Genomic DNA, 19528 nt, shown 5'->3' on the forward strand with positions numbered 1-19528 from the left:
TCACCACATGCGCGAAGTCTACACGAGGTACTGAGTTATAGGGTTGCACACAGGTTGCAGCAGTGTGTGGGATTCTCGTAAGGAACTGCATGAAGTGGTAATTTAATTCTCCATGGTTGGGCTCGACCCATCTCTTAATACACGGGATCAGTGTATGCGACCAGCGGCCTTTTTCAGAATTATCCCACCGTTGCTGCCATCTCCTGTACAGCTCATTCTTAGTTGCTTTTAGGAAGCCCGCAGTCACTGCGGTCGGATACACCCTCCTTCTCCGGTGCTGATACACTGATACACTGCCTCACCTGATATCGTCCTATATGCACTGGACGTACCAGCGGGATTGGCCGGTATGCCGAATTTACTCTTCCCTGGCTCACTGTGTTTTCTAGTGCCCACACTCAGACAGGAGCGGCGTATAGCAAGATGGATTTCACCACCCCTGCGATAATTACACGGCGACTAGATTTTGGGCCTGCAATATTTGGCATCATCCTTGCTAGAGATGAACTAGCCTTTGCGGCCTTTTCGCGTATATAATCCAGGTGCTTCTTGAAGCTCAACTTGGCATCAATCATTACTCCCAGGTATCTAATGATCGATTTTGAAACGACCTCGTGATTACCAGGCCGGGTTTTGACAGTGTTGTTTTTCCTGCGATTGGTAATAAGAATTGCTCCTCCCCCCCTTATCTTCCGCTAGGTTCAACGCGGCGACACGTTGAAATCGCCGGCAATGATTTCGGGAATATGGTCTCCAGTGTCCAACACTAGGAGGAGTATAATAGCTGTAGATATGGATGCTCTTGACTTTCGCCCTTACAAAGCCGGCTCCTGGGAATGCCATTTCTTCAATGGCCACCGGTCCACATGCCCATATCCCATGCCCGCTTTTCACCTACGAAGCGCTAACGTTATTTAGGTAAGGTTCACATATTATAAATGCTTCTGCAAAGTGACCGAAATCGAGGCATCTGAAGCATCCCTTGCCCGCACTCGATTAATAACTGTTGGTTTCGAGCTTTCATATCTATTTGATCCCTTGTCACCCTAATATTTTGATGGATATTCCGCCTTTCCTTAATAAACTCGCAGAGTTCATTGATGTATTCCCCCAGTGAAACAAACACGGTTGCAGTTTGCTGCCGTCCACGATCGCCTTTCACAGTATGGAAAGTTATGTCAGTTTGGGGACTCTCCAAGTTCCTTTTCGAGTCCCGCGACGAATTTCGAATGCCTAGGGGTAATTTTGCCTTCAGTGGTCACCTCCCAAGTTTTGGGTTTTGGAAAAGGCTGCTAGTCTACTCCCAAAAACCGCAGCTACTGGGTTTCCGAAGCTCTGCACCGTAGAAGATCTCTAGTTGCAGGGTGTGAGAGGAGTTTTTCTTTATGAATGCTATGGACTGACTCTGAAAACTTAAGCCGTCTGGACTTCGCCCCTTACTCTGACACACATACAGCAGTCATTGCTTTAGCTGTTCGTAGCAACAACACGCGCTAATTGGGCTCCTCGGAACAACCACTGAAACCTATTTAACCTATTTAATAATGGCGGAAGTTTCACTTTCAATTTCGTTGCTTTATCCGTTTTATTGTCATATCACTTTTCGCGGAATTTGGTCTAATGATTTTCGGTGACGAGCCTGCCTTTCTTCCTCTTGTTTGAAAGAGGCAGACAGGCAGTTTTGTGTAAAACAAAACCATATTAAAATCGATTTACTGTCTGTCTATCTATCTGTATGTCGGTCTGTCTTTTTTCGAGGAAGTGGGCATCTTTAAAAGACAGTGGTCTGAACACACCAGCGTCTGGGATTTTTAGCCACTAAAATCACGTTCGTCTCCCTCCCTGCCCCGCGGAACCACCATAGGATGTTACCTCACGGGCCGGAGTCAGCTTACTCTAGCTTTTCTCTTCTCCTCTGTCTTTCGCAGTTTGTTCTGGATTGATGCGATCATGGAGTGGACTGCATCCTAATTCTTCTGATGCACTACCATTTTCGGCACCAGCACCACTACCTCTCCTAGAATCTCCTCTAGATTCCTCCTTTCTTCTAAAAATTTCGGACAGTGGTAGAATGCATGCTCTGCATCCTCTGGGACTCCCCCGCAATTTGGACAGCAGGGTGATGTCTTCAATTTAATCAGCAACGCCTTCCACCAAACTGGGGTCGCATAGGGCATGCTTGAGGTTACCACCCTGGCAATAAGAAACATGCAGGTATGCCGTGGCCCTCCGACGTTCGGCATCATCTTTGCAAGGGCCACACTTGCAATGGATAATTTGTCGCAATCATACTGCACGTGTCTCCTATAATTGAGCTTACTGTCTATCACCACCCCCAAGTATTTAATGGTCGGCTTTCGAGTGATGATATGATTTCGGATTCTAATACAGACGTAATTTCTCTTCCGGCAGTTAATGATGCGGACCGCTTCTTTGCAAATTCATGACTTTGAACGTTAATATCACTGGAAAGTGGATATTTTACTACGTACTGCTAATGGGACAAATGCAGACTCAAATGTCTTTATAAAAGAAATTCACAAAACCTTTCCTACCTGAAGCGTCCAGCTGCCGGTTTCCTGACTTGTTTTGTTATTTTGGTTACGTTTTTGATCGATTTTGGTGACCTTGCCACCTTGGGACTCGTACTAAAATGTCCGATGAGATGCAATAAAAGTCCCCCCCCAGAAACCGTAGGACCGACTTGAGAGGGTGGATTTCCCAATACAACTAGTCTGCCACCTGGGGTATATATTCGATTGTTTTGTTCCATTGCATATGGGTGGGGGCAATTTATACCTGTTGCCAGGTTCAAAAGTCTCTGTATTAGAGTGTGCGCTGGGACGCTACTCACGTTTGTTCACCACACGACGGTTGTCTAATGGTGATCAAGGGCTAGCACTGGGAGGGATGAGTCCACCTGATCCACATGTGAGCAAGTATCGTCATTGGCTTTTATCGGGTCAAAGACGATCAGAAACTTTACCTTGTGTTTCTGGGCCCATTGAGCCCCAGAAGAAAAGTAAAGAAATTAACAAAGGAATTTTGAACCACAATTTATACCTGCTAAAGGTCAGCTTGATCAACTCTCGGCAAAAGCGAATTTTCCAGTTTCAATTATTTCTTCATAATAATGAAAATGATGCTGACACAGTGAAATCTTGTTAAGAAACAGGATTTGAAAATATATTTCTTTGACGACTATCAATGGCGTTTATTTAGGAAGCATAGAACGACGTAAATGCAGGCTCACTCCGAACACTCGCCAGTACGATTCTCGCAAATGACATATGTACTTCTGTCCCAATTATATCTATTCAATTCTTTCCAAATTTTTGGTCTGATCCCTTCCTGTTTTCCCTAAAACGGTATTTTCTCTTTATTTTCACAAAAATGTCCACCGCAAATATGATGTACATAAATATACACAGTCCTTCCCCCGGGGATGTTGGACATAGTAAATAAGGTCGAAATCATTTTTACATTTTCTGATATCGTAATGGTCCTGACAAATGATTATTTTTCCGCAATTGTATCTACTGCTTTTTGAATTGTCATTTTTTGTCATTTTCGTGGTAAATTGACCACCGATAAGAGGATACTTCGGGCGATAGCACACCGGTAAATGTTTTCATTTAGTACGAAGAACTTGAATGAGTGTTCCTAGAGATATAATTATGCCCAATATGGGGTGATTCCTGCGAAGTGGTGCTAAAGTGGAGTTTATTTGCAGAAAAATAATGCATGTTTGCACAAACCAGGTATGGGTCGCCAGATAAATCAACTGTCCTGAAAGGTTCTGGTTCCCACAACGTTAATTAATTTCATTTCCGCCTTGGGTTACTCATTTATTATTTTCCATTTTTAATTAAAAACGAGAAATTTTAATTCAGAACTTTATCAGTATCATGCGTCCATTGTGTTTACTCTGATAGAATAATTGAATGACTCCCCGTTACCATCAATCAATCATTCTCAGAAACTGCTCCGATACACTCACCCAAATATCGACATATTCCCGCAGTAATCCGTGCTCTGATGAACCTTTAAAACTGTCTACCCTTCAGATTGGATTACATGAAACGGGGGTCCATAATATACATTTTGTGTCAACTAAAACAGACCGGATACCATTTTCGCAGATTGCCTTGTATTCCGGATATATTTGACGCAATATGCAAATTTTCATCCCGGGGTTTCGCTTAACCACATTCAATAATTTATTAACCTCAATTTTTTCTGTTTGCGGTTAAATATCGTTCTCAATTTTTTATGCATACAATTTAAACGCCCTTTCAGCGCTGGGGATAGTATCCTTTTTCTCGCTATCTTGGTTCTGAATTCTTTATGCCAATCTCTTCCAATTTTCTCATATAAATGGTTTGTTATGAATGGGAGTGCTGGATTCTTAGTTAAAGAGGGTTGTCATCTAGCTAGATTTCATAAATATTGGATAGTTGGGACTGTTTGAGGAAATTATATGCGCATATTGGTATACTAGGGGGGACCCAAAAAAAAACGGGAATTTCGTCATAACTTCTTTATTTCTCAATATTTTTTGACTATTCTTCCATTGTTCAAAACATTTTTTAAATTTACTCATCGGGATGTCCTTTAAGCCTCCCAGCGATTTTTGTTTCACCTGCTCCACAGTGGCAAAACGCTTTCCTTTCATATTCCTTTTGAGTCTAGGGAACAAAAAGAAGTCACAGGGGGCTAGATCGAGCGAGTATGGGGGATGGACAATCTGCGTCATGACGTTTTTGGTCAAAAATTGCTTCACGGAAAGGGCGGTATGGGCCGGTGCGTTGTCATGGTGGAAGAACCAGTCGACTGTGCGCCAAAGATCTGCCCGTTTCTTCCGGATACTCTTCCTCAATCTTTTCAAAACCTCCAAGTAGAACTTCTGGTTGACAGTTTGACCCGGGGGAACGAAGAAACAAATGCGCATTGTCTTGATGTTTGACTTCACTTGGCGAGCTGTTTTGGGACGAGAAGCGCCAGCTGTCTTCCACTGGCTTGATTGCTGCTTTGTTTCGGGGTCGTACCCATAGCACCACGATTCATCACCAGTAATCACCTTGAAAAAAATTCAGAGTCCCCTTCGAGCTGATTTCGAACCTCAAAACATGCCTGAAGTCGACGCTCCCTCTGCTCGTTTGTGAGAAGACGCGGGACAAATCTGGCTGCAACCCTTCTCATGTGCAAATCTTCGGATAAAATTCTCTGAATTGAACTCCATGACATTTCCGACATCTCACAGAGTTGATCAATGGTTCGACGATGGTCTTCACGAACGAGGGCATTGATTTTGTCGTCGTTTTCATCAGTTCTTGATGTTGAGGGGCGTCCTGAACGAAGTTGGTCTTCAACAAACATTTATCCATTTTTAAAACATGAAAACTAATGGCAAACTTTGGTTTTACTTAAGGCAGCATCTCCATAAGCAGTCTTACGCATTACAATAGTTTTCGCGGCCGATTTCTCCAACAGGAACCAAAATTTCAAAGCCGCGCGTTGTTCTCGATAATCTGCCATTACGTTTTCGTCGAAATGTAAGAAGTTGTTTTACTAAAAAAAATCTCACAGGCGACCCGATGCACTCACAACGACCCAACTTCTCACACTGAGGTAGGTGGCGAAACACTAACGAACATGTGGTCAAACAAAAGGTTCCCCCCTCTCCCTCCCCACCACAGGAGGAGGAGGAGACTCGCCTACGATGTGTTCATTGCCGCTTTCATTTTCCAAGAAAATTATTCAACATATCTGCCCTAAATTCAAAATTATACCACCGGGATTGCACAATGGAAATATATATAGCATAAATGATGCACACGAAACTGATGAAATTTTGTATCCTTCGAGTGCTGACCAGGTCACTTCTCGTGTACCATTCCAGTAAATCGATGAGAAGTTGAAGCAGCTCCATCTTCAATTTTAATCAATATACCTACATAAAGTTAAGATCGTTTGATATCGGTAAGTTGCAGGGCTTTTTTTCCGAAACTAACACTATCTGATAGGTTTTAAAATGTGTAAGACTAGCTACGGACGTGTAACCAAATTGGCAACCGGGTTGCAGGTCTGTCGATAATTTTCTCGGTTGCCCGATCAGATTGTGGCAAGCGCTACTTTGTAGTGTCCGCGGGTTTGCGACATATGCAACCTTTCCGCGGTGTTGTTCAAAGAGAATTTGATGGAGGAATGCTACAAACATATGTATAATATGCAACACACCTTCGCTTTAACAAGCCTTAACTTTCCCAATTCACTCCTTTCAATTTTCCAACTCTCATCCCGACATTCATTTATACCCAACATTTAACGATGATTGACTTTATTCATTCTGAAAGAGCCTAACAATTGGTAGCTTTTTCCTAAACCGTAAAATCCATTTTCATTAAAAAAATTCATTTGTACATAATAAAAATTTCCCAATAGTCATCATCATCAACGGCGCAACAACCTAGGCCTGCCTTAGTAAGGAACTTCAGGCACCTCAGTTTTGCGCCTAGATCCACTAATTCGATACCCCTGAAAGTTGTCTGGCGTCCTAACCTACGTCATCGCTTCATCTGGGTCTGTCATGTCCTCTTTTTCTACCATAGATTATATAATATAGACTTTCCGTGCTGAATCATCCTCATCCATACGGATTAACTGGCCCACCCACCACAACCTGCTGAACCGGATTTGATCCACAAAGGGAATTTTATGCAATTCTGCTTTTGCGACCCAGACTTGGAATTTTAAGTTCAAGGTCGGGGTCAGGAAAAGTGAAAATTAGTTGGATGGGGACCGGCTCATGAGGTTGGCATCTGGTTAGTGGGCCGCAGCGCAGGGAGATCGATTTTTAATTTTGGCGAGGAGAGTGGGTTGAAGTTTGTGAGGTCATTGATTTTGTCGATTTCGAAATAAATAAAGGTTTGGCGGTCGGAGGATTTTACTGATTTGAAATCAAGATAACTTTTACTTTAATCATGTTTGCTCGAAAAAAATATTGCGCGATAACTGTGAGTGTGTCGGTTGAATCGATTTGGTGCCACTTATCTTTTAGCCATCCTCGAAAGATTGTTGGTGAATGGTTCACCAGGGTGTTGTACAGAAGTACGAATAAATGGTGAACTAATACGAGCTCCTTACATCTTTCATTGATATTCAGCAGGGCTGCCGGGATTGCGACTAACTTAAGCAACATAAGGATATGTCATCCAAACTGAATAGAGTCCTTAGTTTTTCTTGAGGAAATGAAGTAGACGTGTTTTGATTTGGTTTTTGTTCGTTCATCACACACCTTTCATGTCTGGGTCGTAGTATTTCGTATAAAAAAGAAAGAGAAACATTCCTCACAAAAAATTATTAAGGAATCAAGCAACCAGTAAACACTACGAAGTTAGGGAGTCGCAGTTCCAAGCACTCAGACCTTTGTTAAACCCATTGTACTATACCCGGAGATCGTATATTCAACGAATTCACAGACATTCACGAATCTGTGAAAATTCTTCAGAGACAGAGAATGCGCAGACTCTACGTTGAAGAAAACCTCACAAAGGTATTTTCGTCTGAGGTCTGAGGAGGCCGGGCAGCTGCAAACGAAGCGCAGTGCCGTTCCTTCCTCCTCGAATATGGATTGGCTGCATATGGCTGAGACCACCGCTCTGATTTTTGAGATGCAATAGTTTAAGGAATAGTATCGCGCTTTCATGTCCCATTTCTTGAAGGGGTCATCCCGTGTGAAGGACGTTTTTTTTCATTTTCACTTTTCACTTTTTGTCAAGAACTGGATAAAGGTTGAATTGAAAATTTTTCACCATATATTTACTAATATATTTCCAGTCCGATAAAATAGTTCATTATTGAAATGCAGACAACTTATACACATATCTCCAAAAACTTGTTTTTTTGCTGCACCCTAGAGGGCGCTATGATTATCTTAAAGAAAAAATGTAAACAGCTTTTTAATGTCCAGACTTAACCACAGTCCGCAAACTACAATTATTAAAAAATATTGAAAGCTAAACTTGAGTGCCTTGTTATACTTTTTTTTTCGTGAGTTTTGGTGTTTTCCCTTTAATGAATAAAAAAACACTACCGAATGGATCATAATTATCCTAGTTTGCGGAGCGTAGAAATATGTTCGGAATAAGTCCTGAAAATTTTAAAAAATTTCTTTGGGTAGATTGTAGGCTATGATGGCAGCAGATTGTCAACGTGCAGTTTCGAGAAAAACGCATTTAAAAAGTAGAATGCGATTTTTAGTCATAAAATTTTAATTGACCATTAATTTGCTATATCTGGTCCATAAACCTTAGATTTCTAGAAAAAAACAAAAGTAAAGCATTGGCTTCAATTCTTATGATTTTAGCGAAGTCATGCGAACGTCATTCGGACCGATAAATACGCGCTTTATTACGGCGATCGAAATAAACCTGGCATGCGACATTTTACTTGTTTAACACTGTCATTTCCGAACGATTCGGAATATCAAAAAATCACTTTGCCCATATATTCTATATTATATCTAGATACAATTCATGCAAAAAAAAATCAATTCCTCGGATCCGACAAACGGGATGACCCCTTAAGGGACTACAAAACTGCCGCTCTAAAGTCCCGGCTTCGGGTTCCTCTACCAAGATTTCAACTGCCGGCAGAAATTAAAATTTCTCCATTCGGTTGCATGATTCCTTGCATTTTCCCCCAGAATAGTGTATGGTCGGATCCCAAAAGCTACTTATGCCCCATCATAGTGAATCGAGGACTCTGGTGGGTCAGCCTGTCAGCTTCCTCATTACTAGTAATGTTTGAGTGTCTTGGCACCCATATCAGGAATGTTTCGTTCAGTCCACCAAGTTTCATCAGCACCTCATGACAACTCCACACCAACCACCAATGCCCGACTGTCGGAACAGATTCGAATGGTGCGACACCTCCATTTTTTTCATTCTTCTGTTGCCATTGAAATGGCATAATGTCTCCGCCTGGAATGTGGTCGTTATTTTTTCCGAGAGGTCGAGTCAGTTACATAATCGGATTTCCCAAAAACACCCCTGCACCTGATCCGTTGTCCATGACTGGCCCTTTGGTGAAGATTAATAAGTCTGTAATCCCAAAAGACGGAGTAAGTCTTTTCGAAGACGAATCTGCAAACCTTAAGATCAACGGGTATCAGAGCCACCTGATGTTTGCCAAGAAATTTCTGGATGGACTCATGACTGTGTGATTGGCCGCCTTTCTTCGCACCAATAGTATCAAGCCAATATCCGTTTTTTGCTTTCCGTTTCACCTCTAAATGGATTTTGAATAAATTTAGGATACATTCGAATACCCCGGTCGCCGTACTACTCATTGCTCCAGTAATACTTAGGCGAGTCTCTGAATCTGTGTCAGCAGGTTCCTGCTGTTAGCAAAGTTCAGTCTCGGCCTTAGTTAGGGAAGCAACTCAAGCCGACCTGGGTACTTCGCAAGAAAAATTGCGAACACTTGGCCGTGTTCGAGAAAAAAATCTTCGGAAGCATTTTTGTTTTGTTTGAGGATATGACGAGGAAATCTATGAGCCATACCACCGTCGTCTAGTTGTGGATGAAATCCGGCTCAACAGGTTGCGGTGGGCGTATGGGTGAGAATGATCTAGCCAGGAAAACGTATAAGGCAATATCTATCTAAGAAAACGAGACCGATCCTGCCTGAGATGGAGCGATGACGTAGGAAAGGATGCCAGACTGATTTTAAGAATATCGAACTGATGGATCTCTGCGCAAAACAAGGATGCCTGAAGTTCCTTATTAAGGCAAGCCTAGACCGAATACCGGTTATTGCGCCGTTGATGGTGATGATGATCCCTCTGAATTGACTGCAGCTTCAACAAGTCACTAGAAAGGAGCTTCACCAGAGATGCCAGCAACGACGGGATAATTCTGAATAATACCGCTGAACCGAGCGAACACACGGGACACAATATCTGCTGGAAATATTCGCATCACTTCAAAATGGACGAGTCTCCTGACTGTCCCGAATAGAGAAGTCTCAAATTTATATATCAGATGCTGTGGTCGACAACCAGAACAAACTCCAGCAACTGGAAACAGCCTGGAAAGCTCATCGGAAAAGTAATTTTAACGGTCTGGTGTGGTTCGGAAGAGTGAGAGTGGCTTTAGTGAGTGAAAATCGCCATTGCAGCCTCTAAGGCAATTAGATCCTTTTCGAAATTTTGTGTAAAACAAAACGGAATAATGCCTTGGAGTGGCATCTTATTACACTCATGTTGTGTGTGTGTGTGTGTATGGTGGGGGAGAAGCTACAGCTTCTAAGCACTCAGGCCGTGTTGGCCCATTGTACTCGCCACCCCCGTCTAACGGAGTATTCCGGACTCGTTAACGTATCACAGGATTTCCGTTAGTGGATGTGATGCTACCCGTCGCAATTGGAGAACATCGGCACCAAAGATCTGATGCCCGATGCGTCCATAGGCGGGGCATTCACATAGGAAATGCTCCGTGGATTCCGCTTCCTCATTACAGGAGGGACACGTATCATCGTCGGTAATTCCTATTCTGAACATATGCCCAGCTAATGAATTATGGCCTGTCAGAATGCCCACAATACACCTGCAGGTCCTCCTGCTTTTCGACAGGATAAACTTTGCGGTACGTATGTTCGGTTCTGGCAGGAAAAGTTTGGGGTGTCGAGCAGCATTTAGGCTCTGCCACATGTCATTATGGGAAACTTCTTCCCAGTTTTTGAAAACAGATTTAGCCAATGCTACTGATACCCCAATTGCTGGCTCCGGTCCCGGCATAGGGGAGATTGACCCCTCTTTCGCTAAAGCGTCCGAGATTTCATTTCCCTCTATGCCACAGTGACCAGGTACCCAGAGTAGTTCCACCGTATTGAATCTAGACATAGAGTTCAAACGGTTTCTGAATTCCTGAACGATTTTCGAGGTGATCAAAGGACTGCTCAATGCCCTCAGTGCAGCTTGACTTTCACTGCAGATTGCGATGCGCCTGCCCTTCAACCGCTCGTCAATCACCCAGTTTGCCACCTTTAGGATCGCATAAACTTTGGCTTGAAAAACCGTTGCATATTGTCTCAAAGGAAAAGCCCACTTCTCGTTTTTATTCGAGAGGTAGACTCCGGCTCCAGAACTCTCTTCTGTATTTGAGCCATCGGTGTAGAAGACTTCCGTATATCCCGCCACGTATTCCTCTGGGTCTTCCCAGTCCTCTCTACGCTTCAGGGTAACTACATATCTTCTACCAGACAGATGTATGGGGACACGAGAATCGGAAGGCATTGTAAGAACTGGATTCAGTCCTCCCAGTAACTCTTCCAATGCTCTGTGCCCCCCACATCCGTTGTTTTCCCATAGAACAAATCGAATTAGCCTATGAGCTGCTCCCATTGCAGTGCTTTGAATAAATATATCCAGGGGCTGCAAATTGAGTAGTGCATTCAGAGCTGCGCCGGATGCCGTGCTCATGGCACCAGTGATACCCAGACAAAGAGTTCTTTGCAGTGCGGCTAGTTTACGGTGAAAACCTTTTTGTCTCACCTTAACCCACCACACTACGGATGCATATACGAACATCGGCCTAATGATGGCAACGTATATCCACATTACCACATGAGGCCTTAGTCCCCATGTCGAGGCAAAGGTCTGTCTGCACAGCCCATAAGCTGTGAGAGCTCGTTTCATCTTTACCTCTACATGTTTGTTCCAAAGAAGTTTTTTATCTAGAGTGACCTCCAGATATTTCACTTCTTCGGAGAGTTGAAGGGTAGTACCCCTCAGCTCAGGGAGACAAAGTCCATCCAGTTTTCTACTTTGTGTGAATAAAACCATTGTGGTTTTATTTGGATTAACTGACAAGCAATGTCTAAGGCACCAGCTGTCTATCAAATGAACGGCACGCTGTATATTTCTACACACCGTTCCAAGATCCCGATCAACAGCAAGTACAGCCACGTCATCAATATAAGCTTGAGCGTGTATTGGCAAATTTTGCAGCTCGCATAGCAGTGAGTCGATCAGCATACTCCACAGAAGCGGCGAAAGCACACCTCCTTGGGGGCAGCCCTTCGTCGCTTCGGTAGTCAGGTAGCAATCGACCCCTACCTCAGCGCACAACAATCTTTGCGTTAGCATAGCATGGATCCACTTAATTAAAGCATCATCAGCACAATGCGCTCTGGCGGCATCACAAAGTTTTTGAAAAGGCGCACAGTCAAAAGCCCCTTCAATGTCCACGAACACCCCCATCACGTACTCACCATTCAAAGTTGCATCCTCTATCTTTGTGACCAAAGAATGAAGAGCAGACTCACAGGACTTTCCACGTTGGTAAGCATGTTGGTTTTCACTAAGTGGGTGTGACCTAAGTGCGTTTCCACGAATGTGACGCTCCACCAGTCTCTCCAAACCTTCCAGCAAGAATGAAGTCAACCTGATTTGTCTGAAGTTCTTTGGATTAGAATAGTCATCTTTCCCAGGTTTCGGTATGAAAACTACCTTAAACTGTTGCCAAGAAGAAGGCACGTAGCCCAGAGCAAGACATCCTCGAAAAGTATTTCTTAGAGGTCGCTCTAAATGCTCCATACCCTCCTTTAGCATTATCGGATAGATGCCATCCATGCTTTGAAATGTTCAAAGGACAGTATGGCAGCTCTCACCTTTTCATGGGTAACAACTGCTTTCGCAGTGTTCCAGTTCCTCTTGCAACACTTGCGTGTTGAAGGGGTTGCAAGAACCGTCAACTCTCCCCCTACCACTTCTCTCACCCGTTCTCCCGGGTGGTGTACTTCCAGGAGGGTCTGTACTGAGTCCAGTCTGGAGCTCGTGAAAGTACCGTCGGGTTTTCTAAGAGAATCCAACTTGGCCGACTCATCCTTTTTGAGGACTCTGCACAGCCTTGAAGTCTCCCTTTCGCCTTCCAGTTCCTCGCAGTACGCTCTAAAGGAGTCTCGTTTCGAGCACCTCACGAGCCTCTTATATTCACGTTGTGAGTTCCTGAAATTTAACCAGTCTTCGTTCTTGTTACTTTTGCAAGCACGATTTAGAAGGCGCCTGGTTGATTTCCTGAGTTTTTGCAGTTCTCGGTTTCACCAAGGAACCGTTTTACCGTTTTGGTCTCGGGAAATAGGACAAGCCTCTTCATAGCACTCTAAAAGTGTGCAGTTCACAGTTTTCACTTTATCTTCCAGCACCAAAGGAGTCCTTAGTCGCTTAGGGAACTGTACTTTATTGCCAAGAAGATCATTGAACTTTGCCCAATCCGTTTTCCTAGGGTTCCGTCTTTGTACTGCAGACTGTTCGCCCGCTATAGTCAGATTGAATTCTAGATATCGGTGATCTGACAGTGAGACCTCGTCTAGCCACTCATGTTAATAGGATGTGACTTTCTCTCTCTGATCAATTTATTCAAAGGAGATTGCTCAAATAATTACTAAATAATTAATTTCAAAAAAGTTTCTTTCAACCTGTACAAGTCGCGGTTCGATCTTCCCATAACTTAACTCGATATTCACCTCCAAACGCACTTCTTTCAATTCATGAGGAAAATACCCAATGCTATATGACTATCTGACTACAGAAATCCCCTGACAATGGCAATACTGACTTTCATGATATTTGTTACACTAATGACACGAAGGAAATTTCAAATCCACTCTCAGTTGTCCCTGTAATTTCGATTTGCTGGAAAGGCCAAAGGTGAAGCAACCTACTTTAATGGGGTCATTGGTTTAGGATCCCTAAAATCCGCATGATTAATTTTTGGCTAAGAAATGTTTTTCTCTTCCCCAATTCCTAGCTGACGCTATCTTTCGACTTGGATAGACGCTGGGCGATTAATCTAATTGAAGTTTTTCATTCTAACCATTTCGTGCCTAACTTAATGTCGTTTTCGTTTTACATTTTCAGATTTGGTCCAGTTTGTCCGCAACGTCTTCCCGATATTGCTAACGAAACCGCAGCATTAGAGCGGATGCCACGAGGGCGCCTAGAATATCTTAAGAGATTAATACCGTATCTGAGGAATCAATCGGAAGATTGTTTGTATTTAAACATTTACGCTCCGATACAGGGTAAGTTCTCATTTGTTTAACGATGTCGGTCATTAAATTCGTGGTGGGACAATAAATGTAATTAGGGTTAGAATATACATGCAGTTTACAATTCTTATTGCTTTCGGGTGTAGGATGATACCTTTGCATTAATCTTTGGGGAGGCATTTCAGACCAACCTTCTGGTAATTAAACTGAGGAGAAAAGTTAATCTTGTTCATTAGAAAAAGGTTCTTTCGATCCTAATTTCATTTGCAGGGATCAAAATTATTATGTGCTATTTTGTGGGCCCCAATATTGAATTAAGGTGTTTAAAATACAACAACAATTATTTCAATTAATTTTAGAAGAGAATAGAGTATTCGATTTTTCTATAATAACAAAAAGATTAGGAGGTAACAGATAATCCAGTTTTCAGGAAAATTGACAGTTCTTGGACTTTCCCTATTATAAAAGAATAAACAGCTCGGACCGTAACAACTTCATTAGAGCTACCACATTTTTTGACGCTCAACATGAAGATTAATGACTTAGAAAAGCTCACAGCAGATGTAGTAAGCACCACCCCACATCCCTAATAAATCATCCTGTTAAAATCTTGAGCATAACATCACCATACTCCAGCGCTGATCTTATTTAAACTTTCCATTTTTTCTGAGTTTGACATATTTAAACTCGCTTCCCGTATGGAACAGGGAAGGGTAAGCTGGACAAGCGAACAGGACTCATTTCTTCACTTTATTCCCCTTTACAGAACATTGAAGTCATTTTAATGTGTATGGGCCATTAATTTTGCAGGCCAAACTGGAGTAATTAATTTTCTTAAACGTTAAGCAAATGAAGAAACGAGGGCCAACTTGAACGTTTTGTCGGTGCTTTCAGGGAGAAATTATCGGTGGTTGTTTGAGGTTTGACTAGCGAGGGTTGGAGTATATTAATTAATAACTTTGGGAAGAATTTGTCTTCCGCAAGGATGTAAAAAAATTAAGATATTTAAAGGCTGCATAGTATATTAACGAGTGAATCCTGATTGTGACATTATTTTTCTAGTTATTAGTAATATATTATTGGAGAAATAGATCAATCATCATTATTGCCATCTTAAGATACAAAACTTCTAGCAGATTTGTCGAAAGAACTTTTCTGCATCATTTCATTAATGGTGTTGCTATACAACACGGATCTCACTGGAGAAGCTATCTTTCTTGTTGATGTCATTAAAGCATGTCCGCAGGCTATTTCGTTTTCCACTTCATTGACTTGTTTATATGGTAATAGTTTGTGCTTCATTGAAGCTTAACTATCTTATTTTATTTATATAACTTTTGGAAAATGATTCCATTAAGTGGAAACTTTCAGCATAGCTAAGAATTGAGCGAGCTATTCCCAGAATTATCCATATAATGACTAAACAACCAGCACTTGGAGATATTATGATTTTTAACCATTCAATACCGCCAATGGTACGATTCCTGCAATGTATTACTTTTTAGTTTAGTGAGGGCTCTAAACGATTCATTAACCACAGCCAAAGATTCTTAAAAATAGAACATTTATAGGAATGTTAATTAGTTGATACAATTAGGGCCCTTCCGAGAAAATCTGGGCCCGGGATGCAAATTATGCGGACCGCTACATCCCTGCTCAGAGCCCCCTAGAAAATTCCAGGCATAAGGAGAAGCCCTCCTTCTCTCCCCCTCTTCTTAAACTTGAGCCTAAAAATGTACCGCACATTTCCTCCCTTTCACATGAACCTCGGTTGGCGAGTTCATCAGAGGCTGCATAAGGTTGGACATAGTCATTAGCGCCAGATATTGGACAACTTAACAGTAGCCGATGCGGTTCCTCATTTCAATGAAAATCCATTCCTCTTAGAGTGCTTTGTGGTTATATGAGTATTGATTTCTCCAGTTTGTCTTGACATGAGTGCTCCGGCATGAAATTGGGAACGTCTTGCAGTCTCACAAGACGACCGAAAATAAAGGCTTGGAATTCCCAACCGACTAATAACACTGGCCAATATGGAAACATGGATAGACACTCTGATGGGTCATCTTTACTAGTTTTGGGTCGCTGAATTAGCATATGACCTCCGTTTTTCCATCGCCCTCCATTTTTCTGTCACATCGCTATTTTGGACGATATTGCGGTGAAAGCGGTAAATTTCGTCTAATCTGCTCATTTCACAGCGAAAAATGCCAATTGCTTCTTCTTTTTCTTCAGCCTTTGTCCCGTTCACAAGCGAGGTCCGGCTCGTCGTGGTCGGCTGCGCCATTTGGCTCTATCGAATGCCGGATTTCGGTGCAATCTCGAGGCTTTTAAATCCCTATCCAGCGTATCAAGCCACAGTGGTTTAGGCCTGCCCTTTGGTCGTTTACCATCGACTTCGATGATTCAATCTGAGACCGTATTGCATGAGGCGATCATTCCATTTTTTGACAAGTGGCTCGAGATAATTTTTGCTATAGATGCTAGGGAGACGTCATCTGCATAAAGCAGTGTGTAGGGCGCTGGACGTTGGATATCCTGTGTGACGGTGTCCATAACAAGAACAAAGAGGAGTGGTGAGAGGGCGCTTCCTGGATGAACACCAACAGAGACACGAAGCGGTTCGAACTTTACTTTTCTGATCGTGGTAGAGCAATAGAACTCAGCGCACGAGTTCTTCTGGCATTAAGTGTTGTCGTAAAGCATACCAGATGAGTTGGTGTGGCACACGGTCAAACGTTTTCTCAAGATCCAGAAATGCAATGTAAAGAGGTCGATGCTTGTCACTGTGTTTCTCCATGAGTAACCGCGCAGCGTGTATTGCGTCAGTAGTTTAGCAGTTTTTTACAAATTCGGCTTGATTCACGTTTATTTCAACGATTTCGTGAATACGGTTGTCAAGAATGTGTTCAAAAATCTTCATGGTATGGGGAAAGTAACCAGATCGGACGGTAATTTGAACATTCTGCTGGACTACCTTTCTTTCTCCATATTGGAACAGTGGTACTTTCTTACCAGTCAGACGTTGTTCTTCCTTCCTGAATAACCCGATTAAAGAATTCACTGAGCCACAGTGTTGGGTCCCAGCTCTTCGCTTTCCAGAGCTCGGATACGATATCATCAGGTCTTGTGGTTTTCCCCGATTTCATGCGTTTTATTGCCTCCTCGACTTCAGTTACGCTGAAAAGTGGAACTGGTCCAAATGTCGGCAATGATTGTGGAAGTGGAGGATGAGCAAACCCTTTCGCCCATGCCACCTGTTACCGTCCGCCTTTTGACCCACATGACCATGAAGGTCGCCGGCGATAATAATATAGTCCATGCCGTCAGCAGGCACGTGACAAGTCTTTTCATCGAGAAGTTGCCAGAAGGTATCTTTCTCAGCATCAGGTCGACCTGTCTATGGTGCGCACGCGGTGAAGGAGTGAATAGTGTAATCGGCTATATAATGGTGAGCTTCATCAGCCGATTATCAAATCGTTCAACTTCTTTAATGGCATCACAGAAACCCTCTGAGATGGCAATGCGAACATCATATTGAATGTGTGGGCTACCAAAATATTGAGTGTGTGGGTTACCAAAATAGAGAAGTTTATAGCCATTTTTACCGCGTTCGAGTTCAATTTCGTAGCTTTTGGCACCAGACCATCGGGTTTCTTGCAGAGCGCAGATATCAATGCGCCTTTTCCGAAGGGCTCTTGCGAGTTCCTCGGCCTTTCCAGTTAGGATTCCAACATTTAGCGTACTGACACGTATTTGTTTGGTTTTGACTACGTTGACTACTTGCGTCCTGAGCCCTAGCATTTCTACGAGGCTTGTGACACAATCCGATCATCATGTTTGTAATGACATTGCATACATTTTCTTGATCGGCCCGTCGCGGGACCTGTCGCCAAGAGAGATCAGGTAGGATTTAGCACAGTGCAATAACTCCAACTATACTCTATTTACCTCTTTCCCTGATGTCAGCATTTTATTTTTGTTTTACTGAGGATAGCACAGAGCACGTTGCCTCAAACCATCCTCCTTTAGCTGGGCTTGCGACCAAGACTGGTGTTTTTTGTGATCGACGTATTAACGAACGTCTCAAATCTAAAATTTACCGCAATATCGTCCGTCTGCCACTTTCTGTAGTTCTGAGTGTTGGCCGACTATAAAAGACAATGAACGACGTCTTGCAGTAATGGGATCGAAGACGATGTATTTAATTAGTGGGGTGGCACGTTTTGATCACATTCGAAATGAGGATATCCAATCGTGAAAAAGCTGTGAATAAAGCGTTTTTGATGGTGTGGTCACATAAATCGGGCTAATGAGAATTCACTTGATAAAATTGCTCTGATCATCGAAGTCAATAGAAAGCGAATAAAAGGCCGGCCAAAACAACGGTGGCTTGATACGTTAGATGAGCATTTAAAAGCCTCGCGATTACATCCATCAGGCATTGGAAAAAGTAAACTGACGAAACTCGCACACTTTGAAATTCACGTCAAAACCAATAGTAGATTCGGAAAGCACTAACTGAGACGTTTCATTCGATACCCCACATGACTACATTCGATGAAAAAAATTGTTACATCCCCCGTTTACATGTATGGGGAGCCTCCCATTAAACTGCATGCAAATCTATGTCATTCACTGTATGCGTGGAATTTCATAGACATTCAAGCAGCACATGTAGGAGTAGCAGTCACTGCTTCTGCTGAGTCCAAATTGAGCTAACTTGCGCCTAAGTCCCCGTGTCCCATAAGACATTGACTCACATAATGGTTAATATGGAGCCATTTCATTTTCATTCTCTTTTCAACATCTGAGAAAAAATATTTCATTATTCTTTCCTTTTCGCTGCTGTTCCATTCCCTTCGCCATCTCTTTAAAATGGCACCTTTCAGCTTCTCCGTTTCTTTCATTCCCTAAGACAAATTCTCGTTGCAGACCTCTCCTTGAACTGTCAACCTAACTTTCCTCCTAAGCTTATAGGCAAATTGTGTCTCAATTACCGCAAGCTTTATCAGTAGCTGATCAGCTACCACACAGAGGGCGCCCGTTGAGACAGTTCGGTAAGCACCTGTTACTCCCATAAGCGCCATTCGCTGGGTGAATTCAATTGCTCCAATATTTGGTCGCTCGTGAATAGCGCCCAACCTACGGCTTCATACATAGAGATGGGTACCGAAAATCCACTATATATGATGGGCTTGGCCCTATGACCTAGTCCCCAATCAGCGGTAGCAAGTCCAATAAGGTTTCTGAATATCTGTTTAGCTTTGCCCGTTGGGTCCATCATATGTCGGCGATGATTTTTGTTACTATATATACTATAATAATAATAATAATCGTTGGCGCAACAATCCATGTTGGATCAGGGCCTTGAAGTGTGTTAGAGCACTTCATTCAAGACCGTAACGGTACACCACAGTAGACTGTAGGAGGCAATGTGGTCAGCATTGCGCTCGCCCGAGATTATTACCCT

The 19528-nt window shown here is 42.8% G+C and overlaps 1 protein-coding gene across 2 annotated transcripts in view; it reads left to right on the forward strand.

Annotated features, from left to right (window-relative positions):
• Positions 1-19528, forward strand: part of LOC119659948 (neuroligin-4, Y-linked) — a 148450-nt gene that overhangs the window by 64211 nt on the left and 64711 nt on the right. For both annotated transcript variants that reach the window (XM_038068294.1, XM_038068295.1), the window contains exon 3: positions 13925-14088. In XM_038068294.1, the coding sequence (XP_037924222.1) occupies positions 13925-14088 (164 nt within the window). The remainder of the gene's footprint in view (positions 1-13924; positions 14089-19528) is intronic.

This window comes from Hermetia illucens, chromosome 6, assembly GCF_905115235.1.
Source record: "Hermetia illucens chromosome 6, iHerIll2.2.curated.20191125, whole genome shotgun sequence".
Classification (NCBI taxonomy): Eukaryota; Metazoa; Arthropoda; class Insecta; order Diptera; family Stratiomyidae; genus Hermetia; species Hermetia illucens.